The sequence below is a fragment of the Conger conger genome, chromosome 5 (assembly GCF_963514075.1).
Source record: "Conger conger chromosome 5, fConCon1.1, whole genome shotgun sequence".
Lineage (NCBI taxonomy): Eukaryota > Metazoa > Chordata > Actinopteri > Anguilliformes > Congridae > Conger > Conger conger.
The window spans coordinates 22,850,586-22,872,450 of NC_083764.1; the positions used below are offsets into that span (position 1 = coordinate 22,850,586).

The window sequence follows — 21,865 nt, forward strand, 5'->3', positions numbered from 1 at the left end:
TTCTTTGGGTCAGGGAAAAACAATTCCCATTTTAATCCATTAAATGTACATTCCGTGACGCAACAACACATAAAAATATTGAAGGGGGGTGTATTCATTTTCTATCCACTGTATATATTTAAATAACAAAACACCCCTCCCCAATGATCTTACAAGATCTATATTTTTATTTTAAAATATAACTTTTGAATGCAATTCACTTATGATTATCTGCTTATATAGGTACACATATCATATAATGCAATATTAAGTGTTTATAGACAAGTTTATACAGTTTAAACAAGCATTTTTATAATGAAAATCATGTACGTATATAAAATAAATTGCGATAGCGTAACGTTCAGTAGGTGGCGATAATGCACAAATCTTAGTTTACCCGCCGTTAAGCAACACTAAAGACGAAGAAGAATTTTCAAATTAAACAGCGGTTGTTTTTTCTTCTTGTAGTTCCAGCCCAGCCCAGCCCAGCCCGTTAAAAATCTTGGGTTTGTTTTTGATGGAACAAAAGTGATTTTCTGGTGTAGATGGTAACTTACTGTTGTCCAACTGTACACGTAAGTTAACTTATATTGCCATATTATATTATACTGATGTTTAACTTGCTCACTTAGTGATTCAGTGAAACGTAGATTCAACTCATGTTAACTTCGTAACTTAGAGCTACAACGTTAGCTAACTTATCCATTTAGCCAGACAAGCGTTAGCTGGGTAGCTAACAATGGAAATACGTTAAAGTTGATTATTTGTGTGAAAATGACCGTAGTTTTCTTTTTAACGTGCTAGCTAACTATATATCACAGCAAGCTTGCTCTAGTTATTTCTTCAAAAAATCCAGTTCATCAAGAAAATTGCCATCCAGAACTTACAAATCCATACATACTTCAGGGTAAATTAGTCTAGCTAGCCTAAATGTTAACATGGTGAAACCACAATGATAATGAACGTGACACCATGTATTTATTGTCCCTGGCTAACGTTAGTAGTTTGCTATCGAAGCGAATAACTAACGGTTACTTTTTTCTTTCCTATAGGATAACTTCCAGCTAACGTTATTGCTGTTCCTATTGCTGAAAATATGAAGAGAACTAAATTTGAATTAAAAGAAGCTACCGCACCTTCACATTTTAACGTCGGCTTGAAGCCTCCCAACAATGCCCACAGGTAGCGATGCTTATTATGTTTTGTTGGTTACTAGCTAAAGACGTACATAAGCTCCTTATGTTTGCTATTAGCTAATAGCAAATGTTTCATCACTAAGTTAACAGTTACGGATCTAAAATTTAAGTTGGGCTATTTCCCATTTTCAACTTTGGTGTAGATGTAGTTAGCTGTTAACGCAGTTAAATTAGACTCACTATGTTCTGAACAGAACACGGGAAAGCGGCCGCTTCCATCATTAGTTAACTTCCGTTCAATTTTAAATGTTCTCCTGAGGAATGTGGTTTATGATTATTATTGCTTATATTGGCTATCACAGACACTAAAACACTTCGATTTACGTGAATTATAGAGTAACAGCACCTGAAGCACAACTAATTACTACAGTTTTGCACTCTGTTAAGCAGGCACATCTCTTAAATCGAGATCTATTAAATCTGGTTGATCTTAATATGATTACCGATACTGTCTATATCAAACGATGTGTGTACGTGCGTGCGGAATTTTACAAGGAACACTTTTGGCTGAGTTGTCTAAGCCTGCCCGGTTCATAGTCTGTCGTTAGCAACATCATCCCCACCACACTGTCACCGGGGAGCACCATTACCGTCTGTCTGCTGAAATGGACTCATGAAGGTTGCCCTGTTTGGAACCTTGTGAGCAACTCGTTCATGTATAGATTGCAAATAAGTTAAAGTATAAGCCTAAGTATACTTTCCTGAAGTGTATAATAGTTCAAAGATGAAGCAATTGCACTTCCATATTTTAAGAAAGTCCTTGGCAAGCAGCAGGAAGTGTATTCATTTAGAACGGTGATTCGACTTAACCGGGACTGCCTGCCAAACGTAGCATCCAATCAGAAATAATTTACATCTCATACCGTTGCTTATATTGCTAGTTAAAATTAACATAAAAATGCACGTGCACAAAGGAGCCAGGTAAGTAAAATATGGTCCTGCAGTGATATAAAGTGGATATTTCTCTTCATGCTATTAATCGGGTCTGTTGTGCTATGTTTTGCCTTGCAGGAAAAAGCTCACAGCTCTGGCTTCCAAAGGGTAAGGCTAATATGTGGTCTAATAAAGGCAGGCTGCTGTCTAAAGATCTGAGTGCTCCCACTGGTCTTTATTTATAAACCATGAATGTGTTTGTGCTAATCTAACAGACCTTCATCTAGACTGGAGGCAGAGCTAAGCGACCAGAAGCGGCTTTTGGAAGCATTTAACGGAGACCTGCAAAAAAATCTTTTGCAGTCCAAGGTAACTAGAATACAAAACATGCTGATAATATGCAAATCTCTGGTCCTGGCCTGTGGTTCAGAAAGCAGAACAGTAGTCTTGTCAAACCTTACACATTCTCTGTTTCCCTCTTGCACCCACCATGTCATCTAGCTTCATGTTGTAACATTATATATTTAAGTGCTTCCTGTTCCTGGTGATCTACTGTCCTGTCGGTTTTCATTTCAACCCTAATTCGGCACATCTGATTATACTAATTAGCAGCTCAATTAGATCTCTAGCTGTTTAATGATCTGCTTTGTTAGGGTTGTAGTGAAAGCTTCCATTTGCCCTTGTTTATCAAGACTGTAAATTTTAACTAATGCTTGTTGAATTTACAATTGCAGGAAAAAATTGACCTGCTGGAGCAGCAGTACGAGGATCTTAAAGGAGAAAAGAATGAGATCCAGAAACAACTGGAGAACTGCCTTCATTTGCTGGTTGCAGGCAATATTGACCTGGGCAAGTTTGTTTGGGACATGACTTTTTCTATTACCTTGATTGAATCCGAATGCTCCAGGGGAGGATTGTCTCCTGCTTAGTCTAATCAACTGTACGTCGCTCTGGATAAGAGCGTCTGCCAAATGCCAATAATGTAATATAACATGAGTAGACATCTGTTAATTGAGGGGGAGGAGCAGAATTATGGAGTTATGGGTCACTACTCTTCAGAAATGTTGCAGAAGCCAAACGTGTCAAGACCCAAAATGTGGCTAATTATATTGTGTTGAAATTTGTTGTATTTAATAATGGTATGAACATAAAAACAAACACTGTGCGATCACATACAGTGCAGTCTTAAGTATTTGGACAGGGACACATGTATTGTTATTTTAGCTGTACTCCAGCAAACCAACAGTTGAAATTAAACAAAGTTCAGACTTTTAGCTTTAATTTGAGGGTTTTCACATCCATATTGGAGCCGCGTAGGAAGCCCTTTTTTAATAAATCGTTTTAGGGCACCAATAATAATTGGACAATTGGCTGCTCAAATGTTTCTTGGACAGGTGTGTAAGCTTTAATGCATAAAATGGCTAGGAGTGCCAATGTGTAATTTAAGATGCTATTACCCCTGCATTGAAAGTACAGCATTTTTATACATCAAAATAAATTGACGTAAAACTGGCCACATTACTCTCTCCCAATTATTATTGGCAATGACTCATTTTCAGTAGTTTTATATATTTTTATTTTCATTCATTTGTTTCTTTGACTTTCACTCTTTTGATTCAGGTAGAACACATAAGGATATTAAATAGGCTAATTCCTTATCATACATATAAATACATTTCAATAATAATTTATGATATATGGTAATAGGCTGTCAGAGTGTTGCTAGGTTAAAAACTTGTGCAATGAGTCATTCTTGTTTAGCATTGCTCAATCAATTGTGATGTGATTATTAAGGTACAGCAAACTACAAAAATGTGTTGTAAGTAACTTGTATCCTTTTTTTAGAATGGTTCCTGGGGTTTAGTTCCTGGCTTATGAGCTCAAGTGGATTTTGTATGGGGTGCATGAAATCACAGACTAAACCAACATTGCCAGTTTACTTTTTTGCTTACAAATGGATGTCGGGCCTACCTGATTGTAATGACTTTCCATTTTAGATTTAGGTGAGAAAATCGCTGAAACAACCCAACAAAAGGAGGAGCAACGGAAAGAAGTGCAGGTTGGAAATTTTTTTTTGGAAAGATTACTTTTAGAGCAATTTATTCGCAACTGATGTACAAAATCAACAAATGAGGTGACATTGGAGGGTGCCCAAGAGATGCAAATGAAATGCTTCCCAACTTTGTTAATCATTATCTGCCTCAAAATGGAGAGCGAGAAATTGATTTTAGTGGTCCCTGTCTACCCGTTATCTTGAGTTTTAATTCTGTGCAAGCAATAATGCAGAGGATAGCGTACAAGATGAGGTAAATTTTCCATCACTTATAGCAAAGAGTTTTTGTTTGTTTCTCTGTACCATGCGTAGTGTTACAGATTGGTCTTGCTTATTTAATTATGATGTGAAAGTGGCTTTAGACTGATTAATGTACAATTTAAAATGCTGCAGAGCGTGTCTCAAGAGTTGATGGGGGAGTTGCAGACATTTGGACAAAAGCTTTCAGAACATCGAGCACAGGTCCAGGTAAGTAGGTTTCTTGGGCAAAATGGCACTTTCCTGGGTTTTACCAGATGCTGTTATCATAAGTAGCATACAGTAATAACAGGTATTGTATGATGGGCAAGGAGTTGTACATGGAATATGAAGTACATTGGGCTGTGTTCTTGGTGGGAATTTAAAGCTCCAGGTTGAAGGCTTAAAACACAAGGCCACCGAACAGCCTTTGCACATGCCATGCATATTACTCAATCCATTGGTGGCAGCCAATGTTCCAGTTTGATACAGTTTGGTGGTCTAGCAGTTTAAACAGCAGTCAAACCTTTGAGTAGTAAAGTGGTATACAGGCACACAAGCGCATTTTTACAAGGATAAAAAAAATAAAAATGTTATGTTATGGTTTTCTTTATTGTAATTCGGAGCCATCTTGTAGCAGGTGCAGGAAAGAATGAAGGATCTGAGAGAAAAGCGTGAGCAGCACGTGGAGGAGAGAGAGGCCTTCTCTCTGGAAGTGGATGAAATGGAGAAGGCTCTGGAGCAAGCGGAGCAGCTGCTGGTGGGAATGTAGATGTGTGGTGCAGGGGGGTGATGTATGTATGTATTTTGTTTTGTACAGGCCTGAAACTTAATAAAACATGTTTTTATCATATTCGTCTCTTGCAGCACACTTGCAAGTCACTTAGGAGTTCTATTCAGTTTTTGATGTTTATCATGTTAGTAGTGTACCAACATAGTAGTTCATAGTAGGGCTGTCCAACCATTTTTCTGAAGATCAGGGTCCTGTAAGATCTAATTTACACCCAAACAAAGCACACATTCAACAGCTACCTGTGTGAGCTGCTAGTTCATAGTCGGGTGTGCCAAATTTGTGTTGAAAACCTACAGACATCTTGCACATCGTACATCTCCAGGAACAGGGTTGGGCAACTCGTTTATAGAAAGAAAAAAGAAAAAAAGATTCCATTGACGTGGCATCTTTCCGACGATTAGCATCCCATGCAAAACTTAGAAGCTCTTTGTAGTTGCTGTCTTCTCCTATGCACATATTAAATTTGCCGCAGAAGTGCATTCCTGACTGCATAGTGATTTATCTGGCTGCTGTCTCTCCCCTGATACCCCCCAGTCCTAGGATTAATTGGGTCAGTTTAGTAAAAATGTTTTAGTTTTGTAAACCGAATTTGACAGAAAATTGAGGAAATCTGCATATTCCAAAATTTGAAAATAACACAACGTCCACCCACATGTTGGAAATGTTGAGCATGCACATTTCTTTATTAAATAATATGCAACACATCCAACTAAGTGACTAACACTTAAACAGATTATTATTATTATTTTTAACCCTTTCAGTCCCATTCGTGTCCAAATGGCTCTCAACCCCATAACTTTTCAACCAATCAAAATGACTGCTATACTATTCTTTTCAGCCCGTGTTAAAACCCTAATACATTTTCACAACCTCAGCCATTGGGTGGAGCCAATTCATGTTGGGCTTGGGCCTGAAAGGGTTAAACAATGCCTATGTAAGATGGCCTTTCATGCATATTGAAATAAGCATCCACTTTAGTACTGTGAACTGTTTGTATGAAACGTCTCACCTTGGATAAAATGCTGTATATAGGCACTTTGAGGGGGTATCTGTTTTCAGTGATGTTTGAAATATTTTGATCCTTGCATTTTTACTATTTTGTTAGCCTTTATCTCCCAAATTTGTTATTGCCAGTTTGAGTCCCAACTCTTCCGTCTGTATTTTTATGCAAGGAGCAATACAGCTGAAGCTTGTGTGCTACAGCTTTCCTCACCTTAAAGGTACAATAGGTAATTTCGGACTCCTGGCGGTCGGGAGAGGAATTGCAACAACAACCTCAAACCACAACACCACCACAGTCTGAATATAACTTGTAGTATAAAGCGTTATTGTACAGTTCAGTGTTCTCGTGCACTGTTTTGGAAAGCTGATACTAATGAACGCAACAGAGCCTGCCATCTATTCGTAGTGTTCTAGTCAGAAAATGTTTGCCGAACAGGTTACTTTATGAAATCTTGACTTTGGTGTGCTACACCACTATATTGTTTGTCTTTTTGAAGTTTTCACTTTAGCTAACCAACTATATTGTGAGCAAGCAAGGAACTTGTAGCTGCCAAAATTGCACTCCAGACAAGGGATTGCTGAAGGGATTACAGAACAGTTCGCTATCAGTAACAATAAGCAAATGAGCTATTACTAGTTGGCTTCCTGAATTTACAAATATCCACCTGGTTGAGTCAACGTGTCAGTGAGCCTCTTTACCTATTAAAAAAATTAAAATCTTACCTATTATACCTTTAAAGTAGTCACTCAATTCAGTAGGGAGTCTCACTGACTTACAAGCTCATAATTTGGAAGCCTGTGGATCTGAGCAAGACTGGCTCTGTTTAGACACGGACACCTATGTTCTCTGGAGTTATGTTTGGCAAATTATAGCACACGCTTGAATCTTGAGTCTAGAGGGCCCACTCTGGGTTTGTGTTAAGCACTTATACTGAGTTGCTTGAAGACCTTAATTTCCACATTCATTTCCTCCCAAATTTACAAATTAATCCTATTTTGGAGCGTTAAAGGAGAAGTTCACCAACTTCTTGATTCGTAGTTGAGATGTTAACAGGTCTAAAACAAGACACCCTTTAATTGTGCCTGTTCGTGCTTTAATAAAGTAAGTTGCTATATTGGAACTAAAATGGTCATATTTTGTCAGCATCATGTCACCACAACTCCACCAGTTTCATACTAGTCCACCTGCACAAGACTGGTTAGATATACATAGGCGGCGTTCTTTAATAGAAGTTGAAGTAGTCGATGAAACTACTCAAATTAAGCTCTTGACATTTGTGAGTAACCGTGGCATTATTGTTTTTTGAATGCACATTTTTGAGCATTGAGTGCCAACTTTCCAATTTCATTTTTGGGTGAACAGACCCTTTAAAGTAGCCATACTTGACCTCTTGTATTGGTCTATGTTTTATGACATCTAGACTCTGGATGTATGCCTTTTGCAACATGCTTTCAGTAATGGCTCCTGCACATAATCTATTCCCAGGAGTTTATTTTTTATTTTTTACAAGAAAGGTATTTTATTACAAGAAAGGTGCTTATCAGGCGGTTGTGGCCCTCCATTCTAAAATGCCAATTTTGTGTCAGATGGGTACACCCTATATTTACCCAGAGTGGAGTTTTACTCTGGCATCCTAAGGAGAGTCAGGTCTGTAGATGTGCAACCCTTTTGGCCATATTGATCCATCTCAGGACTTTGTTTTGGGACCTTCGTTTAAATAAGGATTAAATGTGTCCAGGATGGTATTGCTGGTATTTGTGGTTTGTGTTGAGGAGCTAGAAGCCTGTTCCTCTCCAGCAATCTTGCTTGTGTTGTAATAATACAGGAACAAGTAGAAACCTGTACAGGAAGATGGTTCAGTTACTCTGATGAAATGATTTGTATCCTTGGCTTTCAAAAGACACATGAACACTTAACAATTGCATGTTAATACCGGGCAAATTACGTGGCCTACATTTCATTCAATGCATTTCTACAAAATGGATATTTGTGTATTAGGAGAGTACCCCAATGGCATATAATATTGTGCATATGCACATTTCAAGTTATTTTGAACCCAAAACAATGTCACATGCATTTTGGGCATTGGCTGAAAAGGCCATATACAAATCTTGACTTTTTCTTACTGTTGTCTCAACTTTAGACTTGAATTTTCCAAGTTCATGTGTATGTGCATGCTATTACTTCTGAGGACACTGGTGGAACATGTTATTACTTACCAGAAATAATCCTGCCCCTGTTATATATGCTACAAATTGTGAAAGTGCAGTTGATTTGGCATGTGGAAATATGTCAGGCGCAATTATTGTGAGGTGACTGGTCTTAACACCTACCCTGAAATGAGTTGAGGATGGTGAAAATATAATAGGATGGTATCCGAAAGGGCCCGTGGCTAAAGAAGGCAAAACCCCAGGTAATTCCCAGCAGGCAGCACAGACCCAGGATGGAGAATATGTTCAGCCTCGTGCCTTTTTTGGTTGCACCTGCTTCCATCTGCTTTGTGTGCATCAGCCTTGTCGCAATGACAATGAAGACAACGAAGGTGAAGACGAAGACTACTGCATAGTAGCCAATATTCACAACGTAATGGACTGTACTGTCGATGATCCAGCACCTGAAATCCACATTGTTTTGTATGAGTCGGTGTGAGATTTTCTCATTTACAGTGCCAATGAGACATTATAGAAAGCATACATGTTGCAGTTTTTCCCCCAAAAATTTAGTTTTATAAAGAATATATGTTTTTAAATGGCCAGTGGAAGTATGCTTACATTTTCACAGGTTTTTCATTGTCAGAGTTTATGGTTAGGGACCCATATTTTCCAAGACCGAAGAGGGTACTCGTCACCACACAGGGAAGTACTGTGGAGACATGCAAGTAACAGGTGACAGCCCGTTCAGTCTGCAATATACACTCAGTGAGCACTTTATCAGGTATTTATTATTTATTTTTTAGACTTATTGGTCTTCTGCTGCGGTAGCCTATCCACTTTTGACACGGTTTGGCACGTGTGTTCAGAGATGCTCTTCTGCACACCACTGTTGTAATGTGTGGTTATTTGCGTTACTGTCACCTTCCTGTCTGCTTTGACCAGTCTGGCCCTTCTCCACTGTCTCTCATTAACAAGCCATTTTTGCCTGTATAACTGCTCACTGGATGTTTTTTGTTTTTCACACCGTTCTCTGCAAACTCTAGAGACTGTTGTGTGTGAAAATCCAAGGAGATCAGCAGTTTCAATTACCCCAAGTCACTTAGATCACATGTCCTCCCCATTCTGACATTTGGTCTGAAAAACAGCTGAACCTCTAGACCACGTTTGCATGCTTTTATGCATTTAGTTGCTGCCACATGATTAATTATTTGCATTAACAAGTTGGTGTTCAGGTCTACCTAATAAAGTGCTCAGTGAGTGTATTTCAGCAGCATCTATAGAAACAGTAACCATTATGCAAAATGAGGACCCATCATCACCCATTTTTGTTGCTATAGCAGAGAAATATAAGTAGCTACTGCATATGTAAAAAGTAAGGAACCGTAACCGTAACCTTTCCCAAATCACTGAACTCACCCCATCCAGCAATGCAAACTTTTAACATGTAGTGCTCGACTGTGTTGTGGAAACTTGACTGTGACTTGATCAAATGAGAGCAAAGATGGAAGCCCTCAACTGCGAACCAGCTGAATGTGGATAGCATGGAGTAGTGCATGGCAGCTGCAATTATCTTGCAGGCTATGGGGTTCCCCAGGTTGGCCACCCCATTGTTGGACAGGAAGGAGAGGTTCAGTAGGAACATGGCCAAGAAGAGGTTCATGAGGATCAGGGTGGCATAGCTGGCCTTAGTTCTTCTGTGGAGAAGGCAGAAGAAAATCATGGATCATGGAAGCCATGGTCCCAACAATGCCAGACCTGCCCACACTGTACATTTTAATCAAATGACAAATGGGATTCTGAGGGACAGTCAGTGTTTTCCATACATGATTCCAATTGTTGAGAAAATAAGGGTAAGAAATTCTAGCAAGCAATTCCTTACCTTAACAAAAAGTGCATGAAAAGAGCGACTCCCAAGAAAAACATTGATAAGCCACAGCCAATGTAGGTGATATATGTTAATGAATTCAACTCCGAGCTGCTGATGTTCATCCCAGGACTGGTCTGTGGAATTGCAGGAAATAATAAAGGCTTCCAACTACACCAAAGTATGTAGACCAGTTTTTCTCTTGTCTTGCCAGCCTCTCACCAAGCACTTACATTTTGTGTTTAAGCCAGACAAATTCTTAGTGATGCATTATTTATTTGCAAAATATAATTTTTCTTGAGAGGAAAGTCAAAGACCAGTTAACACAAAGTTAATCAAAGGTAAGCATTCACAATTGCAAAAAATACAGTGTAGTATTCACCAATAGTATAGCGAAGAATGTCAAGTGTGTACACTGGCAAGTGATACTATCATTGCTCTCAAGGGTGTCACAACCATCTGTTGTCCAAACAGGTCTATCCCCTGTGAAAAAAAAAAATTGAGTATCCTTTTGCATTGAAAGAGAGGAAGGAAAATATATTCCTATCATTGCCTTTTTAAAGCTGTAGTAGGTCACTTTTTTTTAAGATATCATGAAAATTGTTACACTCAAAGCCAGGGGCCTTAAAAAACAGTTAAATATTCTGTTTGAAAATTATTGTTGAATAAAAAACTCGATCACAAAAAAAAAAGGCAGAGGCCTGCATCACAAAGCAAGATGGCTGAGTTAGCTGGATAACTGAGTAAAACCCAGAACAGTTCCAGATTTGGGAGGCTTACTCAGTTCAGTTATATTATAAATAAAATGCAAGTTACCTTCACCATTCCAAGAACTGCAAGACATCTTGGCATCAGCCTTCATAAAATATTCAGCGCAAAGGGGTACAATAGCCCATTACCACCACATAACCAAAAAATAACATTTTATTTATATTTATATATTTATATTTTATTTTTAACTCACCTGAGGTTTTAGGAATGTAATATTTATTGGATCTGTGAGATTTCTTATCTCAGCTGCCATTTCAATTGCAATAGCCAAAGAGTTGAAAAGTGTGCTATCATTTGCATCCTGACAACAAAATCAATGTGGTTAGATTTGAATACAGCTCTGTTAACCCATCTCACAATGTTCAATGCAAAGACATTTTTTCCTCTGATTTATTCAGATTTTTCAGCCTCGTAATAGCCTGCTTTACTGGCATTGACACTTCATTGGACCTAATTCGACAGACAACAGTAACATGCAAATGCAACGCTTAGAGTCAACTCCAGACCTCTTGTTAGCTTAATTGTGCATGAACTAATAATGCAAATACATACAACTGGCCAAGAAACAGCTGAGTAGGCAAATGTCCAATTCTGGTCCTCTAAAATGGAGAGCCTGGGTATAAAAACGGCTGTAAATCCTACAGGACATAGATCACCCGGTATTGATGTAAATACCCTACCCACATGCATACATGTTTCATTATTTACAGATGCGTATACACATATTTTATATTATGTATACACACATACACATTACACTCAGTGAGCAATGTATTATGTAGACCTGTACACCAGCTTGTTAACGCAAATATTTTATCAGCCAATCATGTGCATAAATGCATGCAGATGTGGTCAAGACCAAATGTCCGACTGGGAAAGAAATGTCAGTGGTTCCCAGACTCAGTCCTGGAGGCCTCCTGTGTATGCTGGTTTTCCATTCCAACCACATTTGGATACCCAGCACTTTAATAAGGTCTTATTTTTTCTTAATTATGTGCGATTGATGTTTTATGGGATTATTTACCGTCTTAAGCCATGTTATTTCAGAAATATCTATGCAAGCCACAAAGATTACTTTGTGGCTTGCATAGATAACTACCTGGGAGATAATACAGAATTAAAAAACAAAGCAAATGATAATGAGCCAAACCTCCATTGGGTTCATAAATTTAAGAAATATGAAAGAAATTAAATGGATGTGTTCAGCAACCTAATTAGAACCCTATTGATTAACGTCAGTCATACCTCTTTATGTAATTGTTTGCAATATAGCACAATAAGCACAATACAAACATGGGCGCTTTATTCTTCATGACATGCATAGCTATGTCTGACAAAATGTGGCAAAAAAAGGGTAAATAATCCCTCTGAACATCAATAGCATATACTAATGGTTGGAACAAAAAACAGCTTTGGGAACCACTGATCTAGGTGACCTTGGAATGATTTTTGGTTCCAGACAGGGTGGTTTGAGCATCTCAGAAACTGTTGATCTCCTGGGGTTTTTACACACAACAGTCTCTAGAGTTTGAAGAGAATGGAGAAAAAATAAAAAACATCCAGTGAGCAGCAGTTCTGCAGGCAAAAACGTGTTGTTAAAGGAAAACACAAACATTTTGGGAAATATATATATTTTCCGACTTACCCAGACTTAAATTAGATGTTAATTTTCATTTTTGTGCATTCACTGGCACAATTTCCATTTTAGCATAGCGTGTTAGCTTAGCATAAATACTAAGCTAACACGCAAAGTCAGAAGCCTACTTCTTTCACAGTGAAGAAATACACCTTTCAGCAACTCCAAAGCTGTCTTATTTACATAAGGTATCATGTGTATTTGAAAGAGGTAGAGCTATTACCATCTTCGCTGTGCTCAACCAGAAGACCGAAGGATACATGTGTGTTCAGCAGTTATACACTCACCGAGCACTTTGACGGAACATTTTACTTATTCATGCGATTATCTAATCAGCCAATTGTGTGGCAGCAATGCAATGCATATAATCATGTAGATACAGGTCAGGAGCTTCAGTTAATGTTCATATCAAACATCAGAATGAGGGAAAAAAAATCAGAGTGACGTTGACCGTGGAATGATTTTTGGTTGCAGACAGGGCGGTTTGAGTATCTTAGAAACTGCTGATCTGCTGGGATTTTCACGCACACTAGTTTGCAAAGAATGATGCAAAAAACAACAAAAGAAATCCAGTGAGCAGCAGTTCTGCAAAGGCAAAAGAGGTAGGCTACTGACTCCTATAGGCTTCAGGTCTTTATGCTAAGCTAACATGTTATGCAAATATGGAAATTGTGCAAGTCTGGTTAAATCGGAAAAAAGGTACATGTTGGTGTTTTCCTTTAAGAGGTCAGACGAGAAGGGCGAGACTGGTCAAAGCTGACAGGAAGGCAACAGTAATGCAAATAACCACACATTACAACAGTGGTATGCGGAAGAGCATATCTGAACACACAATGCATCAAACCTCTAAGTAGATAGGCTGTGGAAGCAGAAGACTTAAGGAAAGTAAGTCTCATAAATACCTAATAAAGTGCTCACTGAGTGTAAATGACTTATAAAGTTTTTTTTTTTTCTTTACCTTTGTCATGTTTGGAAAACTGAAAACAGCCACAAATGGCACATCGCGATTTGACAAGTTGGCTTTATAAAATGCTTCCTCTGAGACTGAAATTAATCCAGGAAGTGGGTCCTCCAGTGCAGTAACATCTTCTACGTCCTACAATTATAATTTTTAGAAATGCATTATTTAGAAGGCTGCACACTCACATACATTCAATATCACATTGTACTTGTCCCCTATTCAAGTTAGATGTTTGGCAAAACATTATCATTAAATATTAGGTGAAAAATCTTTTTTGTTCAAATGTGAACATAAATAGAACTGTGTCAAGCCTTTTTTTAGTCTGGCCACCTTGATTTCATGGAACACCCGCACTCCTACATACAGTACATGATACTTGCTTGTATTATCTCTGAACTGAGCCCAAAAAAAGCCTTTTTAAAAAAGCCAGTGTTCCCTTGCTTCTTCAGGATCCCTTTGATGGGTCCCATGGTGATACGTGCGGAAGTTTCATTCCCCAGGCGCTTAAGAACTGAAGAAAGAGTCTTCATGGCATTCCTATTGGGGGACAGCATTCATTCAGACGTCATTTAATCCAAATGATGCTGAAGACAGACCCTACAACAGCCACTGTAGATGTCTCATATGTGATCAAATGAGAGTCATGAGAATAAATAAGTGTCAAATAAAAACAGTGTCAAATAAAAAATGAAATCTATGGACTATCCTGGACATGAGAAACAGGAAATGGTACTGTAGTAGTAAGATTACGTACGCGGCAGCAGTTGCGTCAACTTCACCATTTGTGGAAACAACGATGGAGTCTTCCAAATTTATAATTATTTTTGGTTCCTTTACAGGGTTTTTGCAGGTCACACATCTCTTCTCATACATACATGTTGCTTGATTTTCTTCTGTAGCATTAATAAAGATAAATTTTTCATTCTCTGGGCGATCTGATGAATTGGAGAAAACATTTTTTTAAATTAATCTTTTGTCACTTCCCAAAGTTCCCAAATGGAGAAAATTTGAAATATTATAATAAATACAAATGGAATGGGTAAATCATAATCAATAGGACTTACGTTTGCAAAGATGTCCATTGAACTGTGATGCGCAAGACTTTAAGCGCATAGCTTTGGTGATATCTTTGAACAAGTAAGAAGAGAAATGGTTCGTATTTCTTGTTAGTAAAATTTCAAAGCATGCTCTTCCCAAAACCAATGGCACAAAACCATCTCAACTGATAGGATTATAATTCAAATACACTTGTGGTTGCTGGGTGGCTCATCCTGTTAAGAAATTGTTCTACACCATGGATGCAGCATGATGTTCCATTCAATGTCTTTTGGTAAGCCTGTTATCAGATCAATTGTTCACAAACGGCAATAACAAACTCCAGAGGTAATCATAGCCTAGAATCAAGACTTGATACTAAAAGTTTTGAATACGCCTGATTAATCAGAAACAGCTGAGAGGCCAACTATCCTATGACTTTTGGTCCCCTAAAATGAGGAGACTGTACAAAAGGGATGTATTTTCCACACGGATCATTCGATATTGACAGTCTTCACTTTAACCTCATATTCATTGTTTTATCATTCATTGTTTTATTTTGCACTGTACTGATGCTTGGAATTTTGTGAGTTAACATTCTACACTCATTTATGGTTTTAGTGATCAGTTTTTTCTGAAATACAAATAATGGTAAGCAATAAAAATATAAATACATTTATACAGGTTACCTATTTGTCCTGGGCAGTTCTTACCGCAATATCCAGGTAAAAAATGTATGATTGGAACTTGAGAAAATTCCAGGTGTATGTAATATGACTGGCCAACTTTCTGGATCTCAATGCCACAACTTCCTAAATCACAAAATGATTCAACATAAAATGTACTGGTTAAATTTTAGGGCATAAAGAAAATTATAACAAATGAAAACTACATTTGGTTAACAAGTTCATTGTAAAAATAATGAAAGAACTTGAACAACCTTAACTGAGCAATAGATAGGCTGGAACAAAAAGCAGCATACACAGGGGTCCCAACACAGGGCCAACATTGAGAAATACCAAACTGGCCTACAGATTTAACACAAAGGCATTTTCAGTTTTAATTCAACATGGTCCACCTTGACCCTACCTACCTTCAGTTAGGTTTGTGTCAAATGATAAAATACTGGCATAGCACATTTGGTTGCTCTTGCTGCACTTCATTCCTAAAATATAAAATACACATTTTAATATTTAATTTTAAGACAAGATAAAATATAGATAAAATAAAGAACGTTACATTACATTTGACATTTTACATTACATTACATTACATTATTGGCATTTGGCAGACGCTCTTATCCAGAGCGACGTACAAGAAAGTGCATACCCATAACCAGGGCTAAGTGTGCTGAAAGACCCTAGAGGGAAGTACAATCTCAATTGCTACCCGTACAACAAAGATAAGGACCAGGGCCTATTTTTTTTTTTTTTTTTTATCAACAAATAAACAAACAACAAAGCAAAAGTGACCAAACTTAACTATCCAAATACTGCTTACCTTGCCAACTAAAAATACAGATACACAAAGTAAATCACAGAAAGACAACAATTAAGGTTCACAGGGAGGTAGGGAGGGATGGGGAGAGGTGCTGCTTGAAGAGGTGCGTCTTCAGTTTGTGCTTGAAGGTGGGGAGAGATTCTACAGTTCTGACCTCAACGGGGAGTTCGTTCCACCACCGTGGAGCCAGAACAGACCGTAGTCGTGAGCGTGAGGTGGAGGTTCGGAGAGGGGGAGGTGCCAAGCGGCCTGTGGAGGCTGAACGAAGAGGTCTGGCAGGGGTGTAGGGTCTGATGATTTTTTGTAGGTAAGCTGGGGAAGACCCCTTAACTGCTTGGAAGGCTAGCACCAATATTTTGAATTTGATGCAAGCCATGACAGGCAGCCAGTGGAGGGAAGTAAGCAGGGGGGTGACGTGTGAGTATTTGGGAAGGTTGAAGACCAGACGAGCTGCTGCATTCTGGATAAGTTGGAGGGGTTTGATGGCGGACGCTGGGAGGTCAGCCAAGAGGGAATTGCAGTAGTCCAGGCGGGACAGAACCATCGCTTGGACCAGGAGTTGGGTCGAGTAGGGGGTGAGAAAGGGGCGGATTCTCCGTATGTTGTTACTCATATCAGTTAAATATACAGTAATACAGTGCCCTCCATAATGTTTGGGATCCATCATTTATTTATTTCCCTCTGTACTCCACAATTTGAGATTTGTAATAAATAAATCACATGCGGTTAATCTGCACTCCCATAGAGATCCATTCAAATGCAAAGTTTTAATATTGCTTGTAGGAAAACCTGAAAATAAGATATCCAGTGTGCTAAAATAATAATAACTTTGTCAATGTCCAAATATTTATGGACCTGACTGCATATGGTGCTCATTGAGAGCAATACCTCACTTTTCGGATGGTCCCTAAATATGAGCCACAGAAATGAAGAGTTGTTGCAAACATATAAATATTAGAAAAAATAAATAATGGCTAAATGGATTAATTAAATGTTATTAATGCCTTAATGCTGGAAGGTCCCATATCATAACACCATTCTCCTGGGATGTGTTATAACTGTACTTTCGAAGCTATTGACAATAATTTTTCGTTATATTAAAAGTGCAATACAAGATCAAACAAAGCATTGTGCCATGTTCTCGGAGCTCCTCAGATCACGAAACAGTTATTTTGAGCTTTTTGGCCTGTTTTGTTAAATAGCTATCGAATATGGAACATAAAACTAACTTCACGGCACTAATAAATCTTCACCTTTTTCTGGAGTCAATGTAGTTGGACTACAGACAGGTTAAGAGAACAAGGGAGGCACTACATCAGTTTTAGTCACAGTAAGTAACAGTATCAGTAGTAACAAAAAATGTCAATATTCAAAACATAACATCACTTAACATCACTTTCTACCTTTTAGCACTCATCGTCTTAGTCATGGACTGAGTAACGGCACAGGAGGGAAAAAGATCAGGGAACTTGTATTCAATATCATAAGTATTCAGCCCAAGAGGGATAGAAATCACTTCAGCTTTAGCCAACACTTTGCAGCCAGCCACGTCATTACTGAGAATAAAGGACACCCCTTCAACAGCAACACGGGCCGTCACCAGGTTGGACTGCAAAATGCGTACAGTGGCACATCAGAGTAACATATTTTATTGAATTTAACCAAATCACTAGACCCCAATGCAGACTCCTCTGAGAATGGAAGCACATCCAAAATAAAATAATGTATAGCACATATATCAAGAATCTTGACTGGTTGCTGAATGTAACATGGACAACATAAAGAGAAAACGGCGTCCATTAAAAATGGCAAATTATTATACTCACTAGGTGCACTGGATAAAGAGTGGAGCGTGGTTACCACAACCGTTTGATCAGATCCTTCAAAACAGGCAACAGGTTGGGAATGCTCACGACAAGAGCCAATTTTTACATATTGAATTGATTGCTAGTAGCCTATGATATTAAACCACATCAACAGCCCTTAAACAGCCCATATTATTGCAAGTAGCGGACATTGCTATCCAGAGTAACCATGAATGTAATGTAATGTAATGTAATGTGACAGTTCTTATCATCAGCTGAAAAAAAGCTGTTGACACACAAACAGGAGGAACATGGGTAATGATTATAATTTAAACATTTGTTACCTTGCTCAAAAGTATAACCACAGTGCACCAGCTCAAAAGTGAACACGCACCCATTTCAAATCCCATTACCCATTTCAAGTCCCATTACATTACATTGATGTCATACAACTTAAAAGCTTGAGGAAACGTTGTCAACTTACCATGATTTGGAGAACAATTCACATTAGTCACATTGCCTAATCAAAGAACAAGCTGTCAATGGCATTTTGAACAACAAATCACAATGTGACAGTTGTTATCATCAGCTGAAAATGTTGACATACAAACAGGAGGAACATGGCTCATGATTATTATTTAAACATTTCTGACTTTATCAGATAGGGAATTTCAGAACTTACCACAACATTGAATAACACCCTTGTATCCATCATCCACAAATAACAAATGGTCATTCTTCTCAGTTTTGTTACAGAGATCTACAAGACACAATTAACCTCATCATAACTCATACATCCGAGTTGCCTGTCCTCTCAAGAGTATCATTCATTCATTCAAACTTTATTTCAGGCTCAGAGTCCAGATGCTGGTATCAACTGCAGGATAGGATTAAATCCATAAAGTCTGATCTATATTGTGACATTTGGGGAGCTCTTTTTCTGGGGGGTCAAACACGTGTTCCTCAGTGAGTACCTTCTGTGAGTTTAATTGCAAATAAACAATGCTGTAGGCGAAATGCCTCGATTCAGTACATTTACATTTGTCACCCAAGATGTTGTAAACCAAACTTTCACAGGAGGTACAGTCTTGCCACAAATGGCAGGAGTTTTATAGTGAATAAAAGAGAATCTACCTCCCCTCACTATGGGGGAATCTCCTTGTTGGTTTCAACAAAGGTAAAAATACAATATCTACACAAGCAGATATCCTTTGTCGTGATCCTTCTTGACCTCTTCTTGAGCTCTCTGCAGCCTTTGACACGGTCAACCACTCCATCCTCTTATCCTCTCTGGCATCTATAGGGATCTGTGGCACAGGCCTAGACTGCATTAAATCCTATCTCTCTGACTGGTCCTCCCAGGTGACCTGGGCTGGAAGAGTATCAACCCCTTTCTCCCTTGTTACTGGTGAAACTTAAATGAATAATTAAAATTACAAATATATGAGCAAATGTAAGTAAATTTGACAATCTGAAGGATGGAGTTCTTTGATAGACTATTGTCTTAGGACAAAAGGGGCAGAATCATCCATCCATCCATCCATTATCTGAACCCGCTTATGCTGATCAGGGTCGCAGGGGGGCTGGAGCCTATCCCAGCATACATTGGGCGAAAGGCAGGAATACAGCCTAGAGAGTTCGCCAGTCTATCACAGGGCACGCACATCATTCACTCACACACTCATACCTACGGGCAATTTAGACTCTCCAATCAGCCTAACGTGCATGTCTTTGGACTGTGGGAGGAAACCGGAGTACCCGGAGGAAACCCACGCAGACACGGGGAGAACATGCAAACTCCGCACAGAGAGGCCCCGGCCGACAGGGATTCGAACCCAGGACCTCCTTGCTGTGAGGCGGCAGTGCTACCCACTGCACCATCCGTTATAATAATTATTCATTAATCATTATAATATTATTATTACTGTTCATTATTATTATTATTATTATTATTATTGTATATTACCCACTAAAACGGCTTTAATCTCAGAAGATAAAAGATAAATCAGTTCATTCAAACTTTTCATTACAGGTAAAGTAAAACCTACCCACATTCATACATCATTTAAAAGGGTAGGTAATGAACAAGTTCAAAACTTACCGTTAGTATCGATAATTTTCATGCAGTGCAAAAGGCAGAACAGAACAGCTGTGATCCTCAAAATCTGAATGCTTTTCAGCCACATGGTATGCTCCGTGGTCTACAGAGTCCAGATATAGGCTTATTAGTCATTAACAGTTAATATACACTCAGTGAGCACTTTATTAGGTATTTATTAGATGTATTACTTTTATTTATTAAGTCTTATGCTGCTGTAGCCTATCCACTTAGAGGTGTTCAGAGTGTGTTCAGAGATGCTCTTCTGCATACCACTGTTGTAATGTGTGGTTATTTGCATTACTGTCACCTTCCTGTCAGTTTTGACCAATCTGGCCATTTTCCTCAGATCTCTCTCATTAACATCTCTGCAGAACTGCTGCTCCCTGGATTTTTTTGTTTTGTTTTTCACACCATTCTCTGCAAACTCTAGAGTCTGTCTGGCATCAACAATCATCCCACAGTCACTTAGAGCACATTTTTTCACAATTCTGATTGTTGATGTGAACATTAACAGAAGCCCCTAACAAATATCTGCATGATTGTATGCATTGCACTGCTGCCACACAATTGGCTGATTAGATAATCGCATGAATAAGTAGGTGTACAGTGTATGTTGAGAAAAACTGGTGGTAAAACTGGTGTTAGCTTAGAAAACTGCACCAGGGACAACTCTTCCACATGTTGGCAATTACCAAATCTTACATCCCAACTCAATTTGCCTGTTCTTCAAGAATATAGGCCTATATATAGACTCAGGGGTAACATGAAAGGCAGGTTTTATTAACAGGGGGAAGATCCAAAACGCAATCCAGAAACAGGCAATGGTCGAACATATGGGCAGACGGGTACATATAGGATAATCCAAAGAGTAATCGACAATACAGGAGACCAAAAACCAATCAATCAAAAACCAGGAGACCAGTGACAGTACAAAACAAAAACTAAATCCAAAACAAAGTCCAAAATCAGGCAGAGAATCATAAACCAGAAAATACAAAAATGCAGCAGAACCAGATAGAATAACAGGGCACAAGAGAAAGAGGAAGCTAGAACCGGGGTAGAGAACATTATAATAGAAAGACGAACTAGCCCTCAACAAACAAACAGACAGGTATATGTAGTGAGATAACGAGAAGCAACAAGAATCAGGTGAGTAACAATCAAGAAGTGGAACACAGGTGAAACGAATGACAGCGAATGAAGGGGTAGACAGACAGACTACAGAAAGCACAGAGGTTAAAAAAAGGCAAAAACCTGGAACCTAAAACAAATAAAAGACAGACTGTAGTGACTGTAGTTACATTGGAAATGCAATCGTAATCCTAGTAAATCTTTTTTTTGCAAATTCCAATCTTGCCTTTCTATTCTTCATGCTGATGAGAGGTTTACATCTGGAAGTATAACCACTCCCTAATGTATTCACTGCTCTTATAATCATTCAGTCCATCTAATGTCTTTTGTGGACAGCCTGATCACTGGTGATTCCTAAGTTCTCTAGCAGTTACTTTCTTTTTTTAGGATAGTCCATACAGTTTCCTTTGAAAAACACAGTATGCAATAACTCAAATTTTTTTTGTTTCTTTCAACCTCACAATATGTTTGGTAGCCATATTCAGTGTTCTGGTCCTCAATGCCTTGCATCTTTCAGCTTAGAAAGTAGACGTTACAATCACTTTCAAAGAACGGCATTGCCAACGCTGAAAGTAATTTTTCCCAGGACTTGAAATTGAAAGGAAACACTCACATTGTTATTATTATTATATGCAAACTAAAAAAAAATAATTGTGAATTGTTCAGGCTTACCTGATGTCAAAGAGACGCAAGTATAGTTCACTCCAACGGAAGCTGCAAATGCACTGAAAAGGAGACTGAATTTTTGTATTATACTTGCCTGAACTCTGCCCT

The 21,865-nt window shown here is 38.4% G+C and overlaps 2 protein-coding genes across 6 annotated transcripts; one reads left to right on the forward strand and one right to left on the reverse strand.

Annotated features, from left to right (window-relative positions):
• The first annotated feature begins 389 nt into the window (after window positions 1-389).
• Window positions 390-5,191, forward strand: knstrn (kinetochore localized astrin (SPAG5) binding protein). The gene is made up of 8 exons (XM_061243693.1): window positions 390-554; window positions 1,032-1,161; window positions 2,187-2,216; window positions 2,324-2,417; window positions 2,783-2,897; window positions 4,046-4,107; window positions 4,495-4,569; window positions 4,976-5,191. The coding sequence occupies exons 2-8, from the start codon at window positions 1,076-1,078 to the stop codon at window positions 5,108-5,110; spliced, it is 597 nt and encodes a 198-aa protein (XP_061099677.1). The 5' UTR covers window positions 390-554; window positions 1,032-1,075; the 3' UTR covers window positions 5,111-5,191.
• Window positions 5,192-5,891: 700 nt separating this feature from the next.
• On the reverse strand, window positions 5,892-21,857 carry LOC133129425 (adhesion G-protein coupled receptor G2-like). 5 transcript variants are annotated; one of them, XM_061243514.1, is made up of 19 exons: window positions 21,764-21,857; window positions 19,961-20,060; window positions 18,542-18,619; window positions 18,344-18,379; window positions 17,881-17,934; window positions 15,648-15,719; window positions 15,268-15,366; window positions 14,584-14,646; window positions 14,274-14,454; window positions 13,900-14,056; window positions 13,517-13,654; window positions 11,116-11,223; window positions 10,968-11,007; window positions 10,534-10,634; window positions 10,167-10,288; window positions 9,704-9,981; window positions 8,906-8,996; window positions 8,468-8,748; window positions 5,892-7,973 (listed from the first exon to the last, which is right to left on the reverse strand). In XM_061243514.1, the coding sequence occupies exons 2-19, from the start codon at window positions 20,043-20,045 to the stop codon at window positions 7,822-7,824; spliced, it is 2,136 nt and encodes a 711-aa protein (XP_061099498.1). In that variant the 5' UTR covers window positions 20,046-20,060; window positions 21,764-21,857; the 3' UTR covers window positions 5,892-7,821. The 5 variants fall into 5 exon arrangements, with proteins under 5 accessions (XP_061099498.1, XP_061099497.1, XP_061099499.1 ...); XM_061243513.1 differs by having other exon boundaries at window positions 15,244-15,366; XM_061243515.1 differs by lacking the exon at window positions 17,881-17,934 and having other exon boundaries at window positions 15,244-15,366.
• Between the last annotated feature and the right edge of the window lie 8 nt (window positions 21,858-21,865).

Bases quoted from the DNA above. Each gene is read 5' to 3' on its own strand.
- knstrn (XM_061243693.1), top strand. From the start codon at position 1,076: ATGAAGAGAACTAAATTTGAATTAAAAGAAGCTACCGCACCTTCACAT. The intron at 2,898-4,045 runs GCAAGTTTGTTT...TTTCCATTTTAG, and splicing joins TGCAGGCAATATTGACCTGG to ATTTAGGTGAGAAAATCGCT. The intron at 4,108-4,494 runs GTTGGAAATTTT...AAAATGCTGCAG, and splicing joins AGCAACGGAAAGAAGTGCAG to AGCGTGTCTCAAGAGTTGAT.
- LOC133129425 (XM_061243513.1), bottom strand. From the start codon at position 20,045: ATGTGGCTGAAAAGCATTCAGATTTTGAGGATCACAGCTGTTCTGTTC. The intron at 18,380-18,541 runs GTAAGTTCTGAA...TTCTTTGATTAG, and splicing joins GGGTGTTATTCAATGTTGTG to GCAATGTGACTAATGTGAAT. The intron at 13,655-13,899 runs GCAAGTATCATG...TTATAATTGTAG, and splicing joins TCAGTTCAGAGATAATACAA to GACGTAGAAGATGTTACTGC.